The sequence below is a fragment of the Mytilus galloprovincialis genome, chromosome 13, assembly GCF_965363235.1.
Source record: "Mytilus galloprovincialis chromosome 13, xbMytGall1.hap1.1, whole genome shotgun sequence".
NCBI lineage: Eukaryota > Metazoa > Mollusca > Bivalvia > Mytilida > Mytilidae > Mytilus > Mytilus galloprovincialis.
Window position 1 is genome coordinate 66,553,810 of NC_134850.1, and position 21,172 is coordinate 66,574,981.

General features: G+C 32.0%; 1 protein-coding gene across 2 annotated transcripts; it reads left to right on the forward strand.

Annotated features, from left to right (window-relative positions):
- The first annotated feature begins 6,948 nt into the window (after positions 1-6,948).
- On the forward strand, positions 6,949-19,975 carry LOC143056842 (uncharacterized). 2 transcript variants are annotated; one of them, XM_076230011.1, is made up of 13 exons: positions 6,949-7,061; positions 8,088-8,149; positions 10,423-10,492; positions 11,005-11,160; positions 12,030-12,185; positions 12,456-12,564; positions 14,014-14,087; positions 14,858-14,912; positions 15,953-16,056; positions 16,517-17,062; positions 17,725-17,769; positions 18,401-18,468; positions 19,077-19,212. In XM_076230011.1, the coding sequence occupies exons 2-13, from the start codon at positions 8,111-8,113 to the stop codon at positions 19,080-19,082; spliced, it is 1,428 nt and encodes a 475-aa protein (XP_076086126.1). In that variant the 5' UTR covers positions 6,949-7,061; positions 8,088-8,110; the 3' UTR covers positions 19,083-19,212. The 2 variants fall into 2 exon arrangements, with proteins under 2 accessions (XP_076086126.1, XP_076086125.1); XM_076230010.1 differs by having other exon boundaries at positions 6,952-7,061; positions 18,401-18,457; positions 19,077-19,975.
- Positions 19,976-21,172: the final 1,197 nt, after the last annotated feature.

Here is a 21,172-nt window from a genome sequence, read left to right on the forward strand (position 1 = left end):
GGAATACTGTGTTGACAATTAAATTTTGAATATAAATGTACAGATTAACTGCTATACAAGAATGCAATAACCGAATGACAGGAAACATAAAACAGTTCACTGGCGCTACGCATTTACATAAATAATTGCTTGAAACTTAAGCTTTGCTAGTGAATTCGAATGTATTGAATATGTGTTTAACTTCCAAACGTATTACCATTGAGTAATAAATGCTTTCCTCGTGGGTTCCGTTCTCAATTCTATAATGTAAAGTTATCGGGTCTTACCATGAATAACTTGTCGCATCCGAAAACTTAAAATAACACTTTTTAAACAATTGAACTTATATATATTATATTGTTTAGTAGTAGATTTCAGGCGATTTTAATTTAATGGATACGATACGGTTTTCTTTTGAAATTACTGACTTGGTAGAATTGAGTTAGAGTGTCTGTCAATTGAACAAAAGATCTGTCACTTGTTACGACTTGTGTTCACAAATATTGTATTAAAGAGAGGCATAGGGAATATAAGATACATCAGGCGAATAAAAACTGCCAATTACATGGCAAAATATATATTGAACTAACAGCAGTCACACTAAATAGAGAACTATTGACTAAAACGAACAGGGCGCTATATATATGCACCAAAAAATAATACATTTGTGCCAATACTACTTCTGCACCACTTCATAGGAAAAACTATGTGTATCCTTATGCCAATTAAAAAATCATCTAATTGTGCCAATTTTATGAATTGTGATTAACATTTACCCATACATATCAACTAAATGATTGCTTTTATCCAGGCTTGAATGTGTCTGTTTTAACGACTGGCAGATTAAAGTCATTTGAATAAAAAAAAATGCTCACGGCTATATATACAGTTTAAACTATTTTATATCTTTTCAAAACTGTAGTTGTCGCAATTTAATTCTACCCTACGATCAACACTAATAACAGTGGTTGATCTCAGGTTCTACGGAGAGGTAAATATATCTTGCTCCATATGTAACACTTCTCGTGTTATGTCTATAAAGTACGTCGATAAGCTATACGAAAGTATGCTGTTTTTTCATTGATTTCCAAGCCTTTTGAAAGAAGAGTTTCAAACAGTGCTCACATTTTGTTTTATCCCCTTTCCACACACAGTATTCAGTTTGTGTAATTCCCAAGTAAGGAGCCTGTAGTTTAGTACTTGTTGTATTTTGTCTGTGAAACAGTTTGCTCGTAAATTGTATTATTTTAAATCAGGTCGTTTGTATTGTTTCACATTTCTCCTATCGTAATCTTTTAGAGTCGTATATACTGTATTGGGTTTCTCATTGTCATACGGCATTATACTTTGTTCATCATAAGTATTTGTTTATGAAGTAGATTTATCCTTCTTATTTCTTAGATGTCATGAATACATGTGTATGATTTAAAGGGTCTTAGAAATGTCTAGTGTAGCGCCTTCAAACAGGAAAACCAACGGTCAAATTTATATATATAATCGAGAAACAAGAAACACTTATGAACCTCATCAACAAACATCAACCGCGGAACATCGGGTTTCTGACTTATAAGGACAGATGCTAACAAATGCTAACAAATGCAGCGAGTTTAAACGTTATAATATGTACTACCCTTCACCATCACCTGAAACAATAGTGTTACATCATAGAAAAACACATTGTAAAAAATATCAATTGGAACAGTTTTACTGAATCAAAAGACATATTAATACATATAATTGAGACTACACTGAAGGTATACATTTGATCAATGACAGAATTTAATCTAAAATCAATAAAATGAGGAGTTATATGTTGAAGTATGAATTATTCGGAATACTGAGGATTGTCTTATCCCACACATAGAATACATTAGCCGTGTTTGACATATTGTTTGTAATTTTGGGTCCTCAATGCTCAACTTTGTACTTGTTTTGGCTTTCTAACTATATTCATCTGTGTGTCACTTTAAAAGAGAGGCGAAAGATGATTAAAAAGAAACAGTTAAACAATAGTACACAAAACACTACATAGCAAACTAGGATCTTGTGCCATAAGTGGTATCTAACACATTTAATGTATAATCCTATGAGACATTTTGTAAAGATCTTATTTTGCAAAACCAGATGTAATTTTGGCTGTTCACACAAAAAGGTGTTAGGAAAATTAGTCACCCATATCAGCTGAGCAATGATGCATATCCACCAGAGCCACCACCACCACAACAACCACCACCACCTCCTCCTCCTCCTCCTCCTCCTGGTGGAGGTGGTGGAGTTGGAGTGTTCGTGGAATGTTCGGGCTATATTCTGACGTATCAAACAAGTGTTTGTCCTTCGTCATATCATCATAATTTAATTAATTAATGTCATAATTCCTAAAAATGACGTCATAGAAATTAGCCTGACGTCGGCCTCCTTTTCCCCATAGGGTTAACATTAGACGAAATGGCCCAGAACCCCCACTCCCCCCACTACTCACACCAACAACAGCCCGTGTTTTCTTTTGATATATTTATCATTTTACATTTATAAGAACATCAAACCGTTGACTGGATTCAATCTGCTCGGAATTGAAACAACAAACTAACAGTAAAATGGACACATGGGATGATAGCGAAAAGAGAGAGGTCGACTTTACCACCTAAAAAGAATTCATCAAAGTCCCGTTCTGAAAGGATTAACCGTAGACTGAGGGCATGTGTGGCCAAAAAGTCCGAGTTAACTGAGGAGATTGAAACCCAAGCTCAAAACTTAGACAACGACTCTTCAAAACCTGATGAGCTAGGCATAACTGCTCAATCCATAGAGCCAGATTCGACAATGGACGCACTAGCTGAGCAAGTTTCTATGATAGATGAAGCACCTCCACCATAAATAGAAAATGCTTCGCCATAAGGTCACGCTTTCTCTGTAGGTGCCTAGGCTCAATCGACAACTGGTAGAGAAGGAAAGAAACGCCGCAAACGCAAAAAGGGGGAGGGGGAATACGAAAATTAACACCATACTTTCCACAAAATACTTACTTCCTTGAAGTGGAAGGAGAAAAAGCGATACTACTAGCCAATTGTGACAACTTACAACAAAAAGGGCTGATAATGAAACAAGAGAACTCTTGCAGTGCATGGTCCTCTGTGTCCGCTTTGATGAAAAATTACGTATACAATTATAATGAAGTCCAGTTATAAAAAAAAGATCAGCTTCAATTTTAACACAATCTAACTAGATTAACGTACCTCTTGTAAAGTATCATTTGACAATTTAATCTTTAGCTTATTCAAGAATAGGGCGAATAAATGCTCAATAAATTGTGATAAGTGCATTTCTACCAAAATTATATTAAACCTTTTATAAATACAAATGTATTCTAAAGCAGATAGTTGTTGTTTTATAAATTGTAGTTATATTATATGTAATTTCCACATTAGCATTTCTTATATCTGGTATACATTCATTTACTTTTCTTCCGTGAGTATTTTTAATTAATATTGACTGCGTCATCCTTAAAATCTGTTTAATTTGCTCATTCATACTGTCCAATTGAACGTCGTTAATTTTTTCTTATTACATCGAGATGACCGTGAGGGCATTCTGATGTATAAATATATATAGCTATCGCCTAAATTTGCATACGTAACTTTCGTTTTGGGTTTGTAACCGATCTATAAACATAAAAATTAGGCAGATATCAACTAGTGCAAACTACAATTCCTTATCATTTGTTATAAATACATATCTTCAATGCATTCTGATGAAAATAGTTTTGTTTAAAAGGGCACTAGCTGTCAAATTCATGACCACCGATTTTAATCAAATTCTCATATTTGATTTATAACAATGTAAAACATTTATCCAAACTATTTAAAGTCTAAAATAATCAATTAACAGGTCACGGGCATGAATAAAATTAACGGTACCAATTTCGTTGCACCAGATGCGCATTTCGACAATACATGTCTCTTCAGTGATGCTCGTGGCCAAAATATTTGAAATCCAAAGCTTATATAAAAGATGAAGAGCTTTAATCCAAAAGGTCCAAAAAGTATAGCCAAATCCGTGAAAGGAATCAGAGCTGTGCATGAGGGAGATACATTCCTTAATTTATAATAATTTCCATCATTTTGTAACAGCAAATTTCAATAACACAAAAAATCCGTATTTTCATGCCAGTACCGAAGTAGTGGCTACTGGGCTGGTGATACCCTCGGGGACTTATAGTCCACCAGCAGACGCATCGACCCAGTGGTAGTAATAAAATTAACGGTACCAATTTTGTTGCACCAGATGCGCATTTCGACAATACATGTCTCTTCAGTGATGCTCGTGGCCAAAATATTTGAAATCCAAAGCTTATATAAAAGATGAAGAGCTTTAATCCAAAAGGTCCAAAAAGTATAGCCAAATCCGTGAAAGGAATCAGAGCTGTGCATGAGGGAGATACATTCCTTAATTTATAATAATTTCCATCATTTTGTAAAAGCAAATTTTAATAACACAAAAAATCCGTATTTTCATGCCAGTACCGAAGTACTGGCTACTGGGCTGGTGATACCCTCGGTGACTAATAGTCCACCAGCAGAGGCATCGACCTAGTGGTAGTAATAAAATTAACGGTACCAATTTTGTTGCACCAGATGCGCATTTCGACAATACATGTTTCTTCAGTGATGCTCGTGGCAAAATATTTGAAATCCAAAGCTTATATAAAAGATGAAGAGCTTTAATCCAAATAACACAAAAATTCCGTATTTTCATGCCAGTACCGAAATACGTAGCTTCGTTGCGTGTGTATTCTAATTTAGACGCTATCTAACTAACTATCAAGTTGACTTCTAAAGTCATCCAATTACCATATTTAAAGCGATGTAAATATAAATAAAGATATAAATAGATTACGCGAGCTCGTGCTGTTGGGTTTTTCTATGTCTATTTAATTTCATATTATAGATGACAAATAAATGTTTATCATCGTTTTTACCTGTATAAGAATGATGAGTTGTGAATCAAGTCAGTTAATAAAATTATTTACCTTTGTTTCACTTTCAATGTTGACATTCTTTTCCTTTGACTGTATACATACAATTCACGTGTTATCAATCACAGGCTAGGGGGTTCAATTGAAGTTCATGAATACGGATTCAATGAGGTCGAATTTTTCACTTGCAAGTGAATAATTCATAATCTTTGTTTTTTAGCTGATTTTGACAAAATTGAACCATACTGGCTGCTAAAATCAAATACTATTTCTTTATTTGCATTTTATTAATGATTAAGCCAAAATAATAAAAATTAGATTTTTTATATATCTCGTAGCTAGTGCACCTTTAAACCATAAATTAATATTATGAACATGTTTCGTCGTAAAGTAAAAGAATCATTGATAAAATCTATGCAAACATACCGAAAAATTATGTTAAAATATGCGGAGGAATATCTTAAGAACATTTTGCGACAATCCCAGCAGGGACCAGTACCTCTGTAATTGTTCTTCCGGGGAAATATGAATGCCTTCTTATATCCAATCTTTTAGAAAATTACGAATTTTTACAGAAAAGTGTTAACCATGCACTTGCACTGCACTATTAAATTTATGATAGTAAAATAGAATGATGTACACATGGATGAAAATTATATATACATGTTACTGTTAAATTAATATAATATATAACACCAAACCAGTGTATACTGATTTGTATCACTACAATATAAGAGTTATTACGCTGATGTTGAATTTCCTGATAACTATTAATCATCCACGCAAGAACTTGTCTCAGAATTTATTTTTATCTCTGTACATTTATTAAACCTAAGTTTTAGTATAGAGATGTGATTGTTTTCTGTGACAAGTGCTTTTGACTATCGACAAGAACTTGTGGTCATCAGATGTTCAGTACTTCAGTACTTTGATTCACTTTGAAGTTAACTTCCAAGTACAAGGGTCCATGGGTACATTAAAATGCGACGCTATATCAGTTCACGGGTCCATGGATACATTAAAATGCAACTCTATATTTACGGAAGTTTTTGTTGTTTGTTCAAAATAAATCAATACTTATACACGTGTAGGTGTTTTGATAAAGTTACTAGATTATAAATATTGAGGCGTCGTAAAATATTCATGAGATTGTTATTGTTCACATTTAAATTGTTTATAATGTTTGTAAGCATATCTTCATTTAAAACTGTATTTATTGTGCAATACTTTATGCTAAAACAAAGAAATTCGTAGAACGTTTGTTGACTTGTATACGGCCCTTCAATTTTACATGTAATTTTATTTTAATACGACCAAGGTGTAAATTAACATTCTTATAATATCTTTGTTTTAAATGAATAGATACAAATGTAGATATGCTTATACAGTTAGGACGTGAAGTTTAGTCAAAAGGCATTTATTATTTATCAGTAAATGGTTTTTTTTGTAGGGGGATGGAAGAGATTATCATATAACTGACGAAAGAATAAACAAGATAAGTCACTAGACTAAGTCTTTATTTAACTGTCTTATTTGTTATGTTAGTTTTTATTTCCTTTTAATCAAAAACATAGTTCAGTAATAACATTAACGGTACCAATTTTCCTGCACCAGATGCGGATTTCGACAATACATGTCTCTTCAGTGATACTCGTGGCCAAAATATGTAAAATCCAAAGCTTATATAAAAGATGAAGAGCTATAATCCAAAAGGTCCAAAATGTATAGCCAAATCCGTGAAAGGAATCAGAGCTTTGCATGAGGGAGATACATTCCTTAATTTATAATAATTTGTAATGTTTTGTAACAGCAAATTTAATAACACAAAAAAAGCCGTAAATTGCTGTGACCTAATAATTGACCCCTATATTTGGTGTGCTTCTTTTATAAATATACAAACAAATTGAAATGTTAAGGTTTTAAAACAGATTATAGTGATTATATCAACATAACCTAAAAATACAAATTTAAATATTACAAGGAAACAGGTAAGCAGGGGAAAATGTATGGTCTACCCCAAAATGTTTCCGCGTACGTAGGGACGCTACCGAAAAACATTTTATATCAATAATCAGGGTAATGTGTGTTTAAAGAACATACAGGTTTACAGGTAAGCACAACTTGTTAAAACTTGATTTAGCTTTAAATTTCATTTGTTTTTATCTATATATTTATCATCATAGCATTTGCTTTGTGCATCTATTAAATGCGTATTTTTTTTAATCAAGTAATGAAACCGAGCTAACAGTGTTGTATGTGTGAGAATTGTGACACTCTTGCATTATCAACCCAAGAAGTATAGAAGTTTCCGGCTTTGTCTTCAAACAACTATTCAAAGGGGGACATTAATTTCAAGCTTATGTCAATCCCCTAATCCCTACCTCTAACTTTGTTTTATAGTTCCTGTCTTTTGACTATTCATAGGTCTCTTTTAAATGTCTTCTAATATAATAAGACTTTAACCTTTCATTGTTTACTAATTTAAACATCGTGACTTGGATGGAGAGCTGTCTCAGTAGCACTTAAATCCCAGCTTCCTATTGTATGTATCATGTCAATGAGGGGTAGGCATCAATACATTTGTGTAAGTTTATCACCGACCAGAGAATAGCAATAGAACAACATTGTATATTTGCTGGTTAAGATACGCACCATTTAGGATAAGGAAAGTAGTCTGGTCGGCTCGCCGGTGTCGTAGTAATATGTCTTGATAGGGTACACTAATGGCTTGCATGTAAATAATACTTCTTCCTCAACCTCGTTTTGTTCGTCAGCACCAGCCGTCGCGGCAGCTTTGGTTTTTTTTTCCATTTATTTATCGGTTTATAAAAGTGTTGAGTTTTCAAAAATCTTTCGTCAGTTTAAAAAAAGCGTAGAATATTTATAATAAATCTTTAAAAAAAAGTCGGGGATTATCTGAGGTGCTTTATAAAGGTAGGCAGGTCCTGTTCCACATGTGACACCCATCGTTTTGCTCGTGTAACATCTTTTTAAGTAAAAACTAATCAGTGAAAATTTCAATTGTAAATTTATAGTTCTAAATGTACCTGTATATGCTCCTGCAAGCATTGATATGCCCAGAATTTGAAATTGAAATAAACATGATAAAATAAAAACAATATATTTTCTTTTGCAGCTACATAATTTAGTCTATACAGCATGATTCGGTGTATAATTTTAGTTGCCAGTATTTACCATGTGAGTATTTACAACAAGTTAGCAAAAATTATAGCTTACATTTATAGTTTATATCTAATTCCAAATGAATGACACTAACTAAATCGAAGAAAGACAGACAGTTGTATGGTCCTAGCAAATACAAATTCATGAATTACTGATGCGATATGGTGCCATTAACGAACAAAGCCGACATTGTATGTTGGTCAACTGTATGACTAGGAACTACGTAAAACTTTTAAAAATAAAACACTCTAAAGAAGTAATTTGTTTTACCATTTAGAGTCGTTTATTCATTAGCTTATGCTAGGCATCAATACTGTTCCATGAAAATCATGATAGTTACCAAGAATGTCGTGATAATTGGCCCTGTGTAACCGCAATGCATTAGATATCATTACTCTAAGTGCAAACTTCCGCGTAGGAAATCTCGCTAAATTGAATTAGAAACGGCTTAGTGGATATATTCCCATCCCCGCAACTGGCGTTATATTTAACTTTCAACAACTTGTTAACGTAACTCAAGATATGAATCAGGCCTTTATGTAATCTCAGTATAATGTATGTTTTTAAAAGTTCAATTAGTTCGCTTATAGTCAACAAATGATCCGTATAACAGAACATAAACCATTTTGATACTTGTAGATTTGATAACTTATCTGTCGATGATTAAGTGCAGGCAAAAGATACTTTTTTTTAAATTTAAAGGTTATTTGTTTTTCTGTGTGTTTCTCTTATCTTATATTGAATATCTATAAAAGACCTTGCATATAAGATAAACGCTAAGATATCGCAAACTTAACCTGCATCAAATACCTGAATTGCCGTGTACACAAATAATCTAATTTTCGGTTTTTATTTCCTTATTTTGACATTTGGGATCAACTGTAGTGTTTGTATTCATAAATAACATATTGTAATGCAAAGTAATAAATAAAAGATAATTTCATTGGTTATCACGTTGAAAAACAGTTATAATATGTAAATATATAACACCTACATCGTCTCGTAGTCCCCGTAAATAAAATACATTTATGTAGAAATACTATTTTACATTCCTTGACATGAGGGTTTGAATTGGGCTTTACAAAATAGAGAATTATAGGCACAAATTAAAAAAAAAATAGATGGGAAAGAGACAAATAAAAATAAATGTAAATAAACGTATCATAGATACCAGAATTGAAAACTTGCATTTGCACCAGATACGGGGCGCCGAATGGGACTCTTGTGGTTTTGTACGAAATTTAATTCTGTCATTACAAAATCGTTTTTGTCTTACAAAACTATGTGATACAGACTTGTTTTATGAAAACTTCAATTTTGTGATGAAAAAATTCATTTTTGTAGACAAAATTCATTTTTGTCATGACAAAAGTCAATTTTGTCACAAAGGTATGCAAATATAAACTTATTTGCATACAAAATTGACTTTTGTTACCTGATATGGAAATTAAAACACAAAAGTCAATTGTGTGAGACAAAATTGACTTTTGTGAGACAAAATTGACAAAATTGAATTTTGTCTCACAAAAGTCAATTTTGTGACGACAAAAGTCAATTTTGTGACGACAAAATTCAAATTTGTGACGACAAAATTCAATTTTGTCGATTTTGTCTCACAAAAGTCAATTTTGTCACACAAATGTCAATTTTGTCTCACAAAAGTCAATTTTATCTCACAAAAGTCGATTTTGTATGCAAATTAGTTCACAGAATCCAAACTAAACAAATTTGCATACAAAATTGACTTTTGTGAGACAAAATTCAATTTTGTCAATTTTGTCTCACAAAAGTCATCACGTGTTATTTCTTAAGCAATTGCATTACTCAATAAAACTTTTCATTCATGATAACACGAGGTTCCACAATAAAGTGCACAAGTAAATTAAATAAAAAATTCACTAAATTCGTGTTTTCATGATCCTAGCTAAGAAATCATAAGTATTGAATGCTTTGTTTTTGTAACTTCATAGGGTTGTAAAAGCGTTGACCGTGCCGGCACAAATTTCAGAATGAAGCGCTTCCGCGTTTCATACAAAATGTACTTCGGTCAACGCTTTTTCACCCCTATGAAGTAAAAAAAAGCATTCAATTCTTAAATAATAGTTTACATAATTAAAGGATACATTGCCATAGTGTCAAAAAATCACATAACATCATGCATATCATCGAAGACCGTTCTCTTAATAATCATACAACGGTGTCTAATTGTTATGGGAGGTACTTTATACAATTTTGAGGCTAACAATCCTCTTTTTCTTCATTAATATTTATTTTCTTTTTCTTTCAAGGTTTCAATGACTTATATATATTACAAACAGCTGAACAGGAATTGTCTCCCTTACTATGATTGTGAACCAGGTTAGAACATGTCTTTAACTCAATTAAGGAGTAATTTATTTAGCTGTAAAATATAACTGGTTGATTGATGGTTAGTCGTTTAACGTCCAGTGGCAAATATTTCATGATTGTTCAGGTCAATAAATATTACATTTCAATTATGTATCGTATAATAAAAAGAGCAAAAGTCGTTTAAAAAGCAAAAGTGTAATATATTAAAAAATTGGCAGAATGATTAATTCACGGCTTTGTCAATTGAAAGTCCTGTTAACAATTAATTCAAATTTTGACTCTGATTTGTTTCAATTGACTTCTGTTCGAGAGTACCTTTATTTACCCGACGAGTTTGTTGGGTTTATTTATTCTGGCGATGGAGTGTTTGATGTAGTCTTTTCACGCAATTAAGTTGTTGGATTGATATATTAACGCGATGGCTCTATTATCAGAATGTTTCGAAAAGTATTTTCAGGTCCAATTTTATAACTGTGTTTACTTTCAGTTACTTTATCATATACGTTAAATTTCGTTTACAGGAAATGAAATACAGCCATGCACTAAAAACTTTACTCGTGATTTATGTGCACCTTGTTCGGATGGAATGGAACAACCAGATTTGATATCCTCTTTATTTGATGGAGATGCGAGATTAACTGCCTGCTTTAAACCGGGAGGAAATTGTTTGGCACAAGGTAAAATTAAAAATAGTTATATAAGTATAACTCAATACAATTAGACATAAAAAAAGAAGATGTGGTATGCTTACTAATGAGACAGTTAGCTAGCGAAGACAACAGGACGAGGGTGTAAATATAAATAAGAAGATGTGATAGGATTACCAACGAGAAAAATATATACCAGATACTAGAGGACGATAATTTATCAAAAAGTAAGGAGATGAGGTATAATTATCACGAGACAACTATATACCAGAGACTAAAAGGTCGAGGATGTATATTATAATACGAAGATGTGGTATGATTACCAATGAACAATTAATATACCAGAGACGAAATGACGAGAATGTATGCAAAACGAAGGAGATGTGGTATATTTACAATGAGACAATTATATAACAGAGACAAAAAGACAGGGATGTATGAAATAGAAAAATAAATGAGTTTCATCGACACAACCATATTCAAGAGACTAAATGGAATACGTTAAACTGTACAGTAATCTATAAAAAGGTCCGACATTTTAACAATTGAAACGATTAAATTAAAGGCCTGATTAATTTGTAAAAAAGAATTATGAAAAACAAATGTGAAAGACATTAGTCAAAGACCATCACTTAATATAAAAAAAAAGAAGAATTGGTATGATTGCCAATGAGACAACCCTCCGCAAGGGAACAAAATGACGCAAAAATGAAGAACTATAGGTCACCGTGCGGCCTTCAACAATAAGACAAGCCAATACCGCATAGTCAGCTATAAAAGGCCCCGAAATGACAATGTAAAACAGTTCAAACAGGCTCCTTACTTTAGACCGGTGTATTATTATTATTATTATTATTATTATTATTATTATTATTATTATTATTATTATTATTATTCAGATATCACTTACAGTCGTGTAAAATCAGAAGAAGGTTACTGTGACGGTTTACTACATTGCAAATGCAACACAGCAGAGGGTTACTATGGAGATCCCTGTGTATGTAATCAGAAAGTCGAAGGCTGTCCACCTAACACAACACTCAATCAAGCAGGAGGTACGTTACGAATTGAATATATAAACATAATAGCTGGTCATGCGGTATGGTTTTTGATCATTGTTGAAGGCCGTATGATAATCTATACTTGATAATTTCTGTGTCATTTTGGTCTCTTGTGGTATTTTGTAGTCATTGTTATTTTTTTCATCTTAGAAGCAAACAAAATATCATCATTATCAACATACAACGTTTTCAATATATATAGCATTAATTTCTGTACTTGAATTTTACTGTACCACAGTATAATGATAATCCTTTTCTGCTTAGAATGTATACCATGTCCAGATGGTACTTACAAGAATGGAAGTGAATGTGGCCCCTGTCGACATTTCCAAAAGACATATCAGGAACCATTTGTTCCGCACAATATACCAAGGTTAGTGGTTGAGAAATATGGAATCAATATTGTCGTAATCTTTATATTCACATTATGGATTATAAACACTTATTAAAGATACCAACCATGCTTATAATTTGGAATATGTAATGTGCGTTTCTTTCCGCTATATTCATATATATACTATCATCATAAATGATAAGTACTTGATACCAGGCTTACATGTATAACTTGGAATATCAGATGTGCGTTTCTGCTAAATATATAGTATATGTAATGCTATTGGAAAATATAAAATTAATTTGTATGAGCTTTAGAAACCGGGTGAAAAGCGAGGCTTCCCCGAACTTTTCTCCTATTTTGTAGCGAGTACAAATAAATCATGTATTTTCCGACAATGTTCATTTATTGTGTTTATCCTGTAATTACTCCCAACACTTGAAACTTTAGTTTTTAATCTAAATCATTGTCTTTAATTTCTCAATCGACTAATAAAATTGAGAAAAGAAAAGGGGAATGTGTCAAAGCGACAACAACCCGACCATAGAGTAGACAACAGCCGAAGGCCACCAATGGGTCTTCAATGAAGCTAGAAACTTCCGCACCCGGAAGCGTTCTTCAACTGGCCCCTTTTAAATTTGTATACAAGTACAGTGATCAAGGACATTTAAGTAAACTCCGAATTATATACAAGAAACTAAAATTAAAAATCAAATAAAGACTAACAAAGGCCAAAGGCTCCTGACTTGGGACAGGCGAAAAATTGCGACGGGTTTAAACATGTTTATAAATCTCAACCCTCCCCCTACACCTCTGGCCAATGTAGAAAAGTAAACGCATAACAATATGCACATTAAAATTCAGTTCAAGTGAAGTCCGAGTCCGATGGCAGAAGATGTAACATTTGTTTAACACTATAAGTTGAAACGCGGACCATGAATAGGACCTCAAAACGAACTGGCTAGGTTACGTAAATATTCACATGACCGCTTGCTCAACATGAAAATGGGGTAACAGGAGACTTTATTTGTACAAGTAAAAATAAAGCAAAACAATATTTGTTTACCTGTTATTTGTACAATAGTTGGCTAATTTCAGGATAAATATATTCATATATATAATAATTATAAATAATAAAAACTTTACGTATTTAATATGCTTTTTCTTCAAATGAGTATATATGTGTTTAGGGGCCAACTGAAGGACGCCTCCGGGTGCGGGAATTTCTCGCTACATTGAAGACCTGTTGGTGACCTGTTGGTGACCTTCTTCTGTTGTTTTTTCTATGGTTGTTCCCCATTTCCATTCTCAATTTTATACATGTAACAGTAAGTGATAGACACACGGGATCTACAGTAATGACCACGGTAACATACTGCCAACTCTCAGGTTAAACAGTCAATGTTAATTTATAACCTTTACCTTTGATTTATATCCATTCATGTTTTCTGATCTTTGTACTCCATCACTATGTCTCATTTATTTCAGCGATACCATTGAGAAGGACGCGTCTAAGAGCATTCATTTAATTACTGAAATCATTTCTTCATCAACATTTTTACGTATGTACAATTCATTCATTCTTCACATCATCTTAATATTATATCATATGTGATACTAATCCTTAGTACTTGCTTGTTTGTCGATAAATTCTATCCAACTATTTACAGAGTAATTTATTTAAGACTATAAAGTCAATAAGATACTGAAAAAATCTGGAAGAAAAAAATGTAACAGTCTGCAAAGCACTACATGAAAAAATAATTATTAAACCACGATCCCCCCTTTTTTTCCTTAATTATCAAATTCATGTCTTTTGCTGAATAAGAATATCACGTAAATTGCTTTTATAACTTATTCACCCCTAGCATAACAGTTGAAACGAATATCGGTTTGCAGCCAGTGTAAAACATATATGACTATCAAATTAAAAGGCAGTACGTAGATGTAATTGCTAGGTTATTCTATATACAGATTTTTATGTTTTTGTGTACATCAAGCGCTTCCTTCATTCAATAGACTTGTTGAATAACATTTGAACCGAGGAATACATTGTGTAGATTAAGTTTTCAAAATTTACTTTATGTAATGTTTCAACAATGGAACAAATTATTTAGACGTGCATTTATACTATTTTATCTGTCTTAAACGTTGCTCTGGACCGAAAAAAATACGCTCCAACTTATTAAAGGACTCTGATCTATTCATGCTTCAGAAATATTACTTAGTTTAGAAAAATTCCCAGATTTTAACTGAAATATTTCATATATTCATTGAATTTATTATCTTATATTTTTTATTGACTTTTATCAAATATAATATTTCTTTACAGCTCCGCAAGTGAATCCACCAAAGTCAAAAGAAAAAGACAATCTATTGATCATTTTGTAAGAATATTACTTAACAAGAAAACATTTAAGGAATAACTGTAATATGTTTTCTGTCTATGGAGAATTACCATTAAAAATGTGGTGCACACTGTACGCGGGTTATTTTAAAGTGTGCACCACATTTTTTTCTGTCATATTCGAATAAACAAAAAAAATACTACAGTCATTCCTTATAATTTAATTCTTAATTCTATTTTGAACCGGCGTAAACGATGAAAAACGTTGATGACATCACGGTCACATGACAAAATTATGTCTATAAGCTGATAAACAAAACAGCGTCAGCCAATCGGAAAACGCTTTACATCCAAAATTATTAATTCATAGTGAAATTGTTCTAAATAACATTTTTTAAGTTTTACTTTAAGTAGACCACCAAACGCATCTTGTTCTAAAAAATGAAATTCTGTAAATATAGACAATGAAATTTCCCATTGCTCACTATTGTCAATATTTCATATTGTATATACTACTTGTACATTTTATAATCAGAGTAAAAAGTGTGGTGTTAATACGACCCTTTGTAACGAGCTTTAATGTACAACGACTTATTCCAAACTGCTGTCAATGCATGTAATATATTTTTTATTTCTTTACTGGACAGCGTTAATACAACACAATAACACAAGAAATATTAAAGATTTAAGTATACGTGTGTGTTTTACCATCTCTCGTGTACTCAACCCGCTGTGACTAGACATACTTTGAATAAAACCAAACAAAAACTACTTAGGAATCGAAAGATCTTTATATATAATAAGGATGTTTCGTGCATACCAGTACCTCATTAACCACCTTATCTGCGCATGCTATCCAACAATATCTTTCATCCTTTTGGATTAAAAAATATATAATTCTGATTTTAAAAGTGTTTATCACATAAGGTATATTGTAGCTTTTTCTGTACTGGAATACTTTAAAACAAAAATGTAGAAACAAAAAGAACGAATTGTAGTCAAATTTAAAAAAAAAAGGGAATTCGTAAAACAAAACCCGAATATCAGCCAATCTAACTCAGCCTATACTTATTTTTGCAGCATTGTTATTCTCGTAGCGTTGGTCGTATTACTATCATTGGTAACGATAGCGATTTGTGTTAAAAGATCGGGATTTGTTCTTGCTGGAATCTGTTGGACACATGGTATGTTTTCTATAATTTTTCCATAAATAATTAATGTGGTATATTTTTACTTCGGAAATTTTTATATTAACTGTACAGCTATTATCTCCACACTATGTCTTGTATTTGATGATGTGATACTTTTTAATTGGCAATTTCTACAGACCTTGTACGTGCCTTCAGAATCTATAACTGATTTTTTATACTTGCATATATATGATTGTTACTGAACTCGATTAGGACAACGTGAATTGTAGACAGAATGCAAATTATCAGAACACAATAATAAAACATGAAAGTTCACAGAGGTTACTGAAATACATTCATTCAATATGACATATTATGAGATAGCCGGAGATTTGAACCTTTAATGTTGAATAAAAATATTTAATATAAAAATATTAAATAAAACACTTTCGTGAAAGTTAATTATAATATACATGTTCGTAATATTTTAATATCTTTACTATATTTAATAAAGGCAACGTACAACCAGAAAATGATGATGTACGACAAAATGACGTTGAACTTGGAGAGGCTTTGCTTAAGCACAAAACTGACAATGCCAATATCGAACTGATGACAAATAAGGGAAATAATGTGGCTGACTATCAAACAAGGGAGACCTCTCATCAATGTCCAACTTTCTCGCCAAAGCCCGAGGAACCGCGGGAGTCTGTTGATTCAGGATGCCATGAAGAAAATATATCCGATATAGTAGTGAATAACATGTATGCAGACCATAAAAGCTCAACTGATTCAGTATTCTGTAAAGAAGAAACAGATATGTATGATTCAAAACAGCATGAAAAAAACACCAAAGATTCACTGACATCCTCTGTATCATCTATTCACGATGAAACTAAATCAGAACATGATAGTGGAAGGAACATTCCAAAACTTTCCATAGACGTTTCTGGAATAAATTACAACACAAATAACAATTTGAATTTATCTGCAACTTGTAGTCCAGTCACAGTAAACTCTGAACCTCATACTTTTCAGCTTTTTACTTCGAATGTTCAAGGTATTTGTTCAATATTTTGTTTTTAAGATTTGTTACTTTGGGTGATACTTTTTATTTACATCAACACGTTTGAGTTGATTCAAATGGTCTCTTTTTTATTTAAGTGTTCAGTGTTTTTGATGTTATGTCTTTTGGCATTTTTATTGCAAAAATTATCTGATTTTGGTCATAATTCAATATGATTCCAACAACATCTTTTCATACTTTTAAACTGACAAATTATGTGTTATATATATAGGAAAATGAGATACGATAACAAATGAGACATGTTTTTACCAATGACCAGTTGGCGAGCGATGATTATAGAACACTATCCCGTCACAACAATGAGAAAAATGCAACCTGTATGATCAGCTATACAGGAATCGATATACAAAAAATTAAACAATTCAAAATATTAATGAACATTTTCCCATTTCTTCTTAAACAAACGATTTCATCTTCAACTACACTTTATGCCTGTTTTCTTGTACTTCAAACTACTATAATTGAGATATAAAAGCAGCAACACAGCACGTTCTTCTTGTTGATAATTCCACATATATATTTTAACAAAACAAAATATAAACTCACATGTAAAAGGTGTTTTTATTAGGATTGAACTATCTAAACTACTAAACATACGGCAACAAAACATTGATTGCTCTTTGTTTGTTTTCCAGAGCACCAAGGGGATACTAGTGGCTATCAAACTCAATCTGAACAAGGTGAGAATCATAAATCTTAATTGTCAGATTGAATTTAACCTGACAGCAATAGCAAGTGCTCTAATTCAATTAATCACTTGCTGAAATAATATGATAATGATTATATATACATTTATGTCCCACTAGGGATGCAGAAGATAAGAAAGTAAGTAAGTAAATAGATATAGGAAGTATATATACAACCGTTGTATGCAATATTGAAATAATATTTTACTTCGAAGATTTTGGATCAAAAGGGAATGCAGTATATGGGATGTTCTCTTTTTACAAAAAAATCGTTTAGCAGATTTGTTAGAAATAAAGACTATAATTAACAACTATTTAATGATAATATTTTATGACGTGTCACTGTACTTTTCTATCCCAAATTCATGTATTTAGTTTTGATGTTATAATTATTATTCTCATCGGATTTTGTCTAAAGCTTAGTTCGTTTATGTGTGTGTTAAATTTTAATGTTGTGTCGTTGTTCTCCTTTTATATTTAATGCGTTTCCCTCAGTTTTAGTTTGTAACCCGGATTTGTTGTTTTATATCGATTTATGAGTTTCGAACAGCAGTATACTCAGTTGACCTTATACATAATGCAAACAATAGTTTCCTTCTGTTGAGTATCGTTTTATGTTCTGTAGACGCAGTACCTTCGACTAGTTCACAATCTGGGGAATACATGTCTATGAATGTTTCAAGTAAGTATAAAGTAAGTATACCAGATTCCGGTGTGGCCTCACAATACATTTGTTAACATACTGAACGGTCTATTTATATCTGTTACCGATACATGTTGAATAGTGTTACACTATATGTTTGAGCTTGAATATTGATGGATGTTTTATGGAGAGTAACAAATGCATGCTAACAGTTTTTATCCATTCGTTTGATGTGTTTGAGCTCTTGATTTTGCCATTTGATTATGGACTTTCCGTTTTGAATTTTCCTTGGAACTTTTGTGATTTTACTTTGATCCGGTATATTGTTTTGCGAAACAAGAAAATAAGAAAAAAACATCAATGATTCCAAACGGTAATGAAGACAAAAAAAAACAGTCAAAGAAACATAACAATTAAATCGAAATATGATTAAACAAAAAAGCTTGGTTCAAACAACTGTTACAATTCATAATCGATTGATGACTTTTGAACAGCGATATCCTAATGTTGCATTTATTTAAAAATATAGGTAATGGGCATACAACTCTGGCAATAGGATGATACAACATAAATTTGTGTATTTTCTAAAGGATTGATATAAAAATAAAAGGAGAGATATGCGTGTTATTATTGTATTATTATATTTTTATCGTTCCAGCTCTGAACAGTAGAAGTGACACAAGTGAGACAATACCCAGTAATCTTGAGAACTTTAATTTTGAAATCAAAGGTCTTCATAGAAATAATTCAAATAGTATGAGTGGACAATCAGAAACAGATATGAAACATGCTGGTCCAAAGAGTGTTGACAGTGGGGTTTATAATATATAACATCATGCTGTTGAAAAAGACAACTAATACGCTAACGCCAGTTTATATTAGGGACAGATTCGTATCAATTGGCACTTTGTCTAGATTTGACTTTACTGTTTGATACGGTTGGATCTAAGAATATCTGACGCGTGTTTGTATTGACAAATCGGGTTTAACATGCGTTGTGAATTATGAGATCGAATTCGGAAATAAATAATGTTCTTTAAATCAATGCAAAAACCTTGATAAAAATACAATTCAGAGTGCGACAACTACGAAGGACGGAATGTTGGTCGCGTTATCCAACGATGTGTCCATTGCTTTAAAAGCTAACAATGCCGTTTATAATTTTGTGGACTCTTGTACCGTAAAATGACGCGTCGAGTTCGATGTATAACTTTTCAATCATATTGTTATCATAATAATGAACACTAAATATCGATATGCATTTTTAAATGTTCTAACCCTAAATGAATACAACATTCATCTTATAAAATACCTTACTTGCAAGACCCTGTATTTTATGTTAATACATGAGAATATGGTGAGGGACTGTCGAAAGGTTTTAATAAAGATGATGTGGAAGAGTTAAAAGTGAAGAGAAAGACACATATGAGAAACAGTTATTTTCATATTTAATGATGTAATTATATATATGTAAATACATTTATAATGACTGAAACTAAAATCATTTGTCATATTTGGTCTTATGTGTTCCATTTATTATTAAAAACATTATCTTATCATGTTTATATCATTTTCAAAGTCCGCTTCCGTAGTTAAGTAGTGGTATGCATATTAACGTTCAATGAAAGTGTATTGCGTATACAAAATAATAGATAGTTTCGTTTCAATATAAAATATGTTATTATTTTAAAAGAACCTGAATTCGTCTACTAATATAAACAATACAACTACTCACATTACTACCTTAAAATAAATCCATTCAAATATTTTACTTTTAAGTGAATTGATAATGATGAGTAAAATTTCAAAGTATTGCTGTTGAGTTTATCTCTATTCTTCTTATTGAACATATACATTGAAATGTATTAACGATTATTTGGAGTGTCTATTTCTATTTTATTGTTGATCAACACGTGAACTGAGACGTGTCCTTTGTTGGCTTATATGTATGCTTATGAGAGAAAAAGACGAGAGAGCATGAAAAAAGAATTGCGTCTTTCATTAGTTTATGAATTTGATTATGGAAACGTAAGACCGGTAGAACGTTAACCCCATGTAAATGGACAAAGGAAAACAATAAATGTAAATATGTTTGGCTATGTTTAATTGCATAACTAGCATCAATGCTTTATCAAGGGAGTTCTTTTACTTGAGTCCATTTCAACAGTCACATATATATTTATCTTACCTCCTATACATTACTAAGACTATGATTGGTTAAAAGCAACCGCGTGGAGACTGTGTATATTCCATATAAGTTTAGTACATAAAGGCAACAGTAGTATACCGCTGTTCAAAACTCATAAATCCATGGACAAAAAACAAAATCGGGATAACAAACTAAAACCGAGGGAAACGCATTAAATATAAGAGGAGAACAACGACTCAACACTAAAATGTAACACACACAGAAACGGACCAAGCATCAGACAAAATCCCCCGAGAATAACAAATATAACATCAAAACCAAATACATGAATTTGGGATAGACAAGTACCGTGACACGTCTTATCGCAATGTGAATTTACACTAAAAAATAAGAGAAAAAAAACGACACAACGTTAAAATGTAACACACACAGAAACGAACTATAATATAACAATGGCCATATTCCTGACTTGGTACAGGACATTTTTAAAGGAAAAAATGGTGGGTTGAACCTGGTTTTGTGGCATGCCAAACCTCCCTCTTTTATGGCCATGTGAAATATAACATCAAAATGACGACACAACACCACAGGACTAACACAAGCAA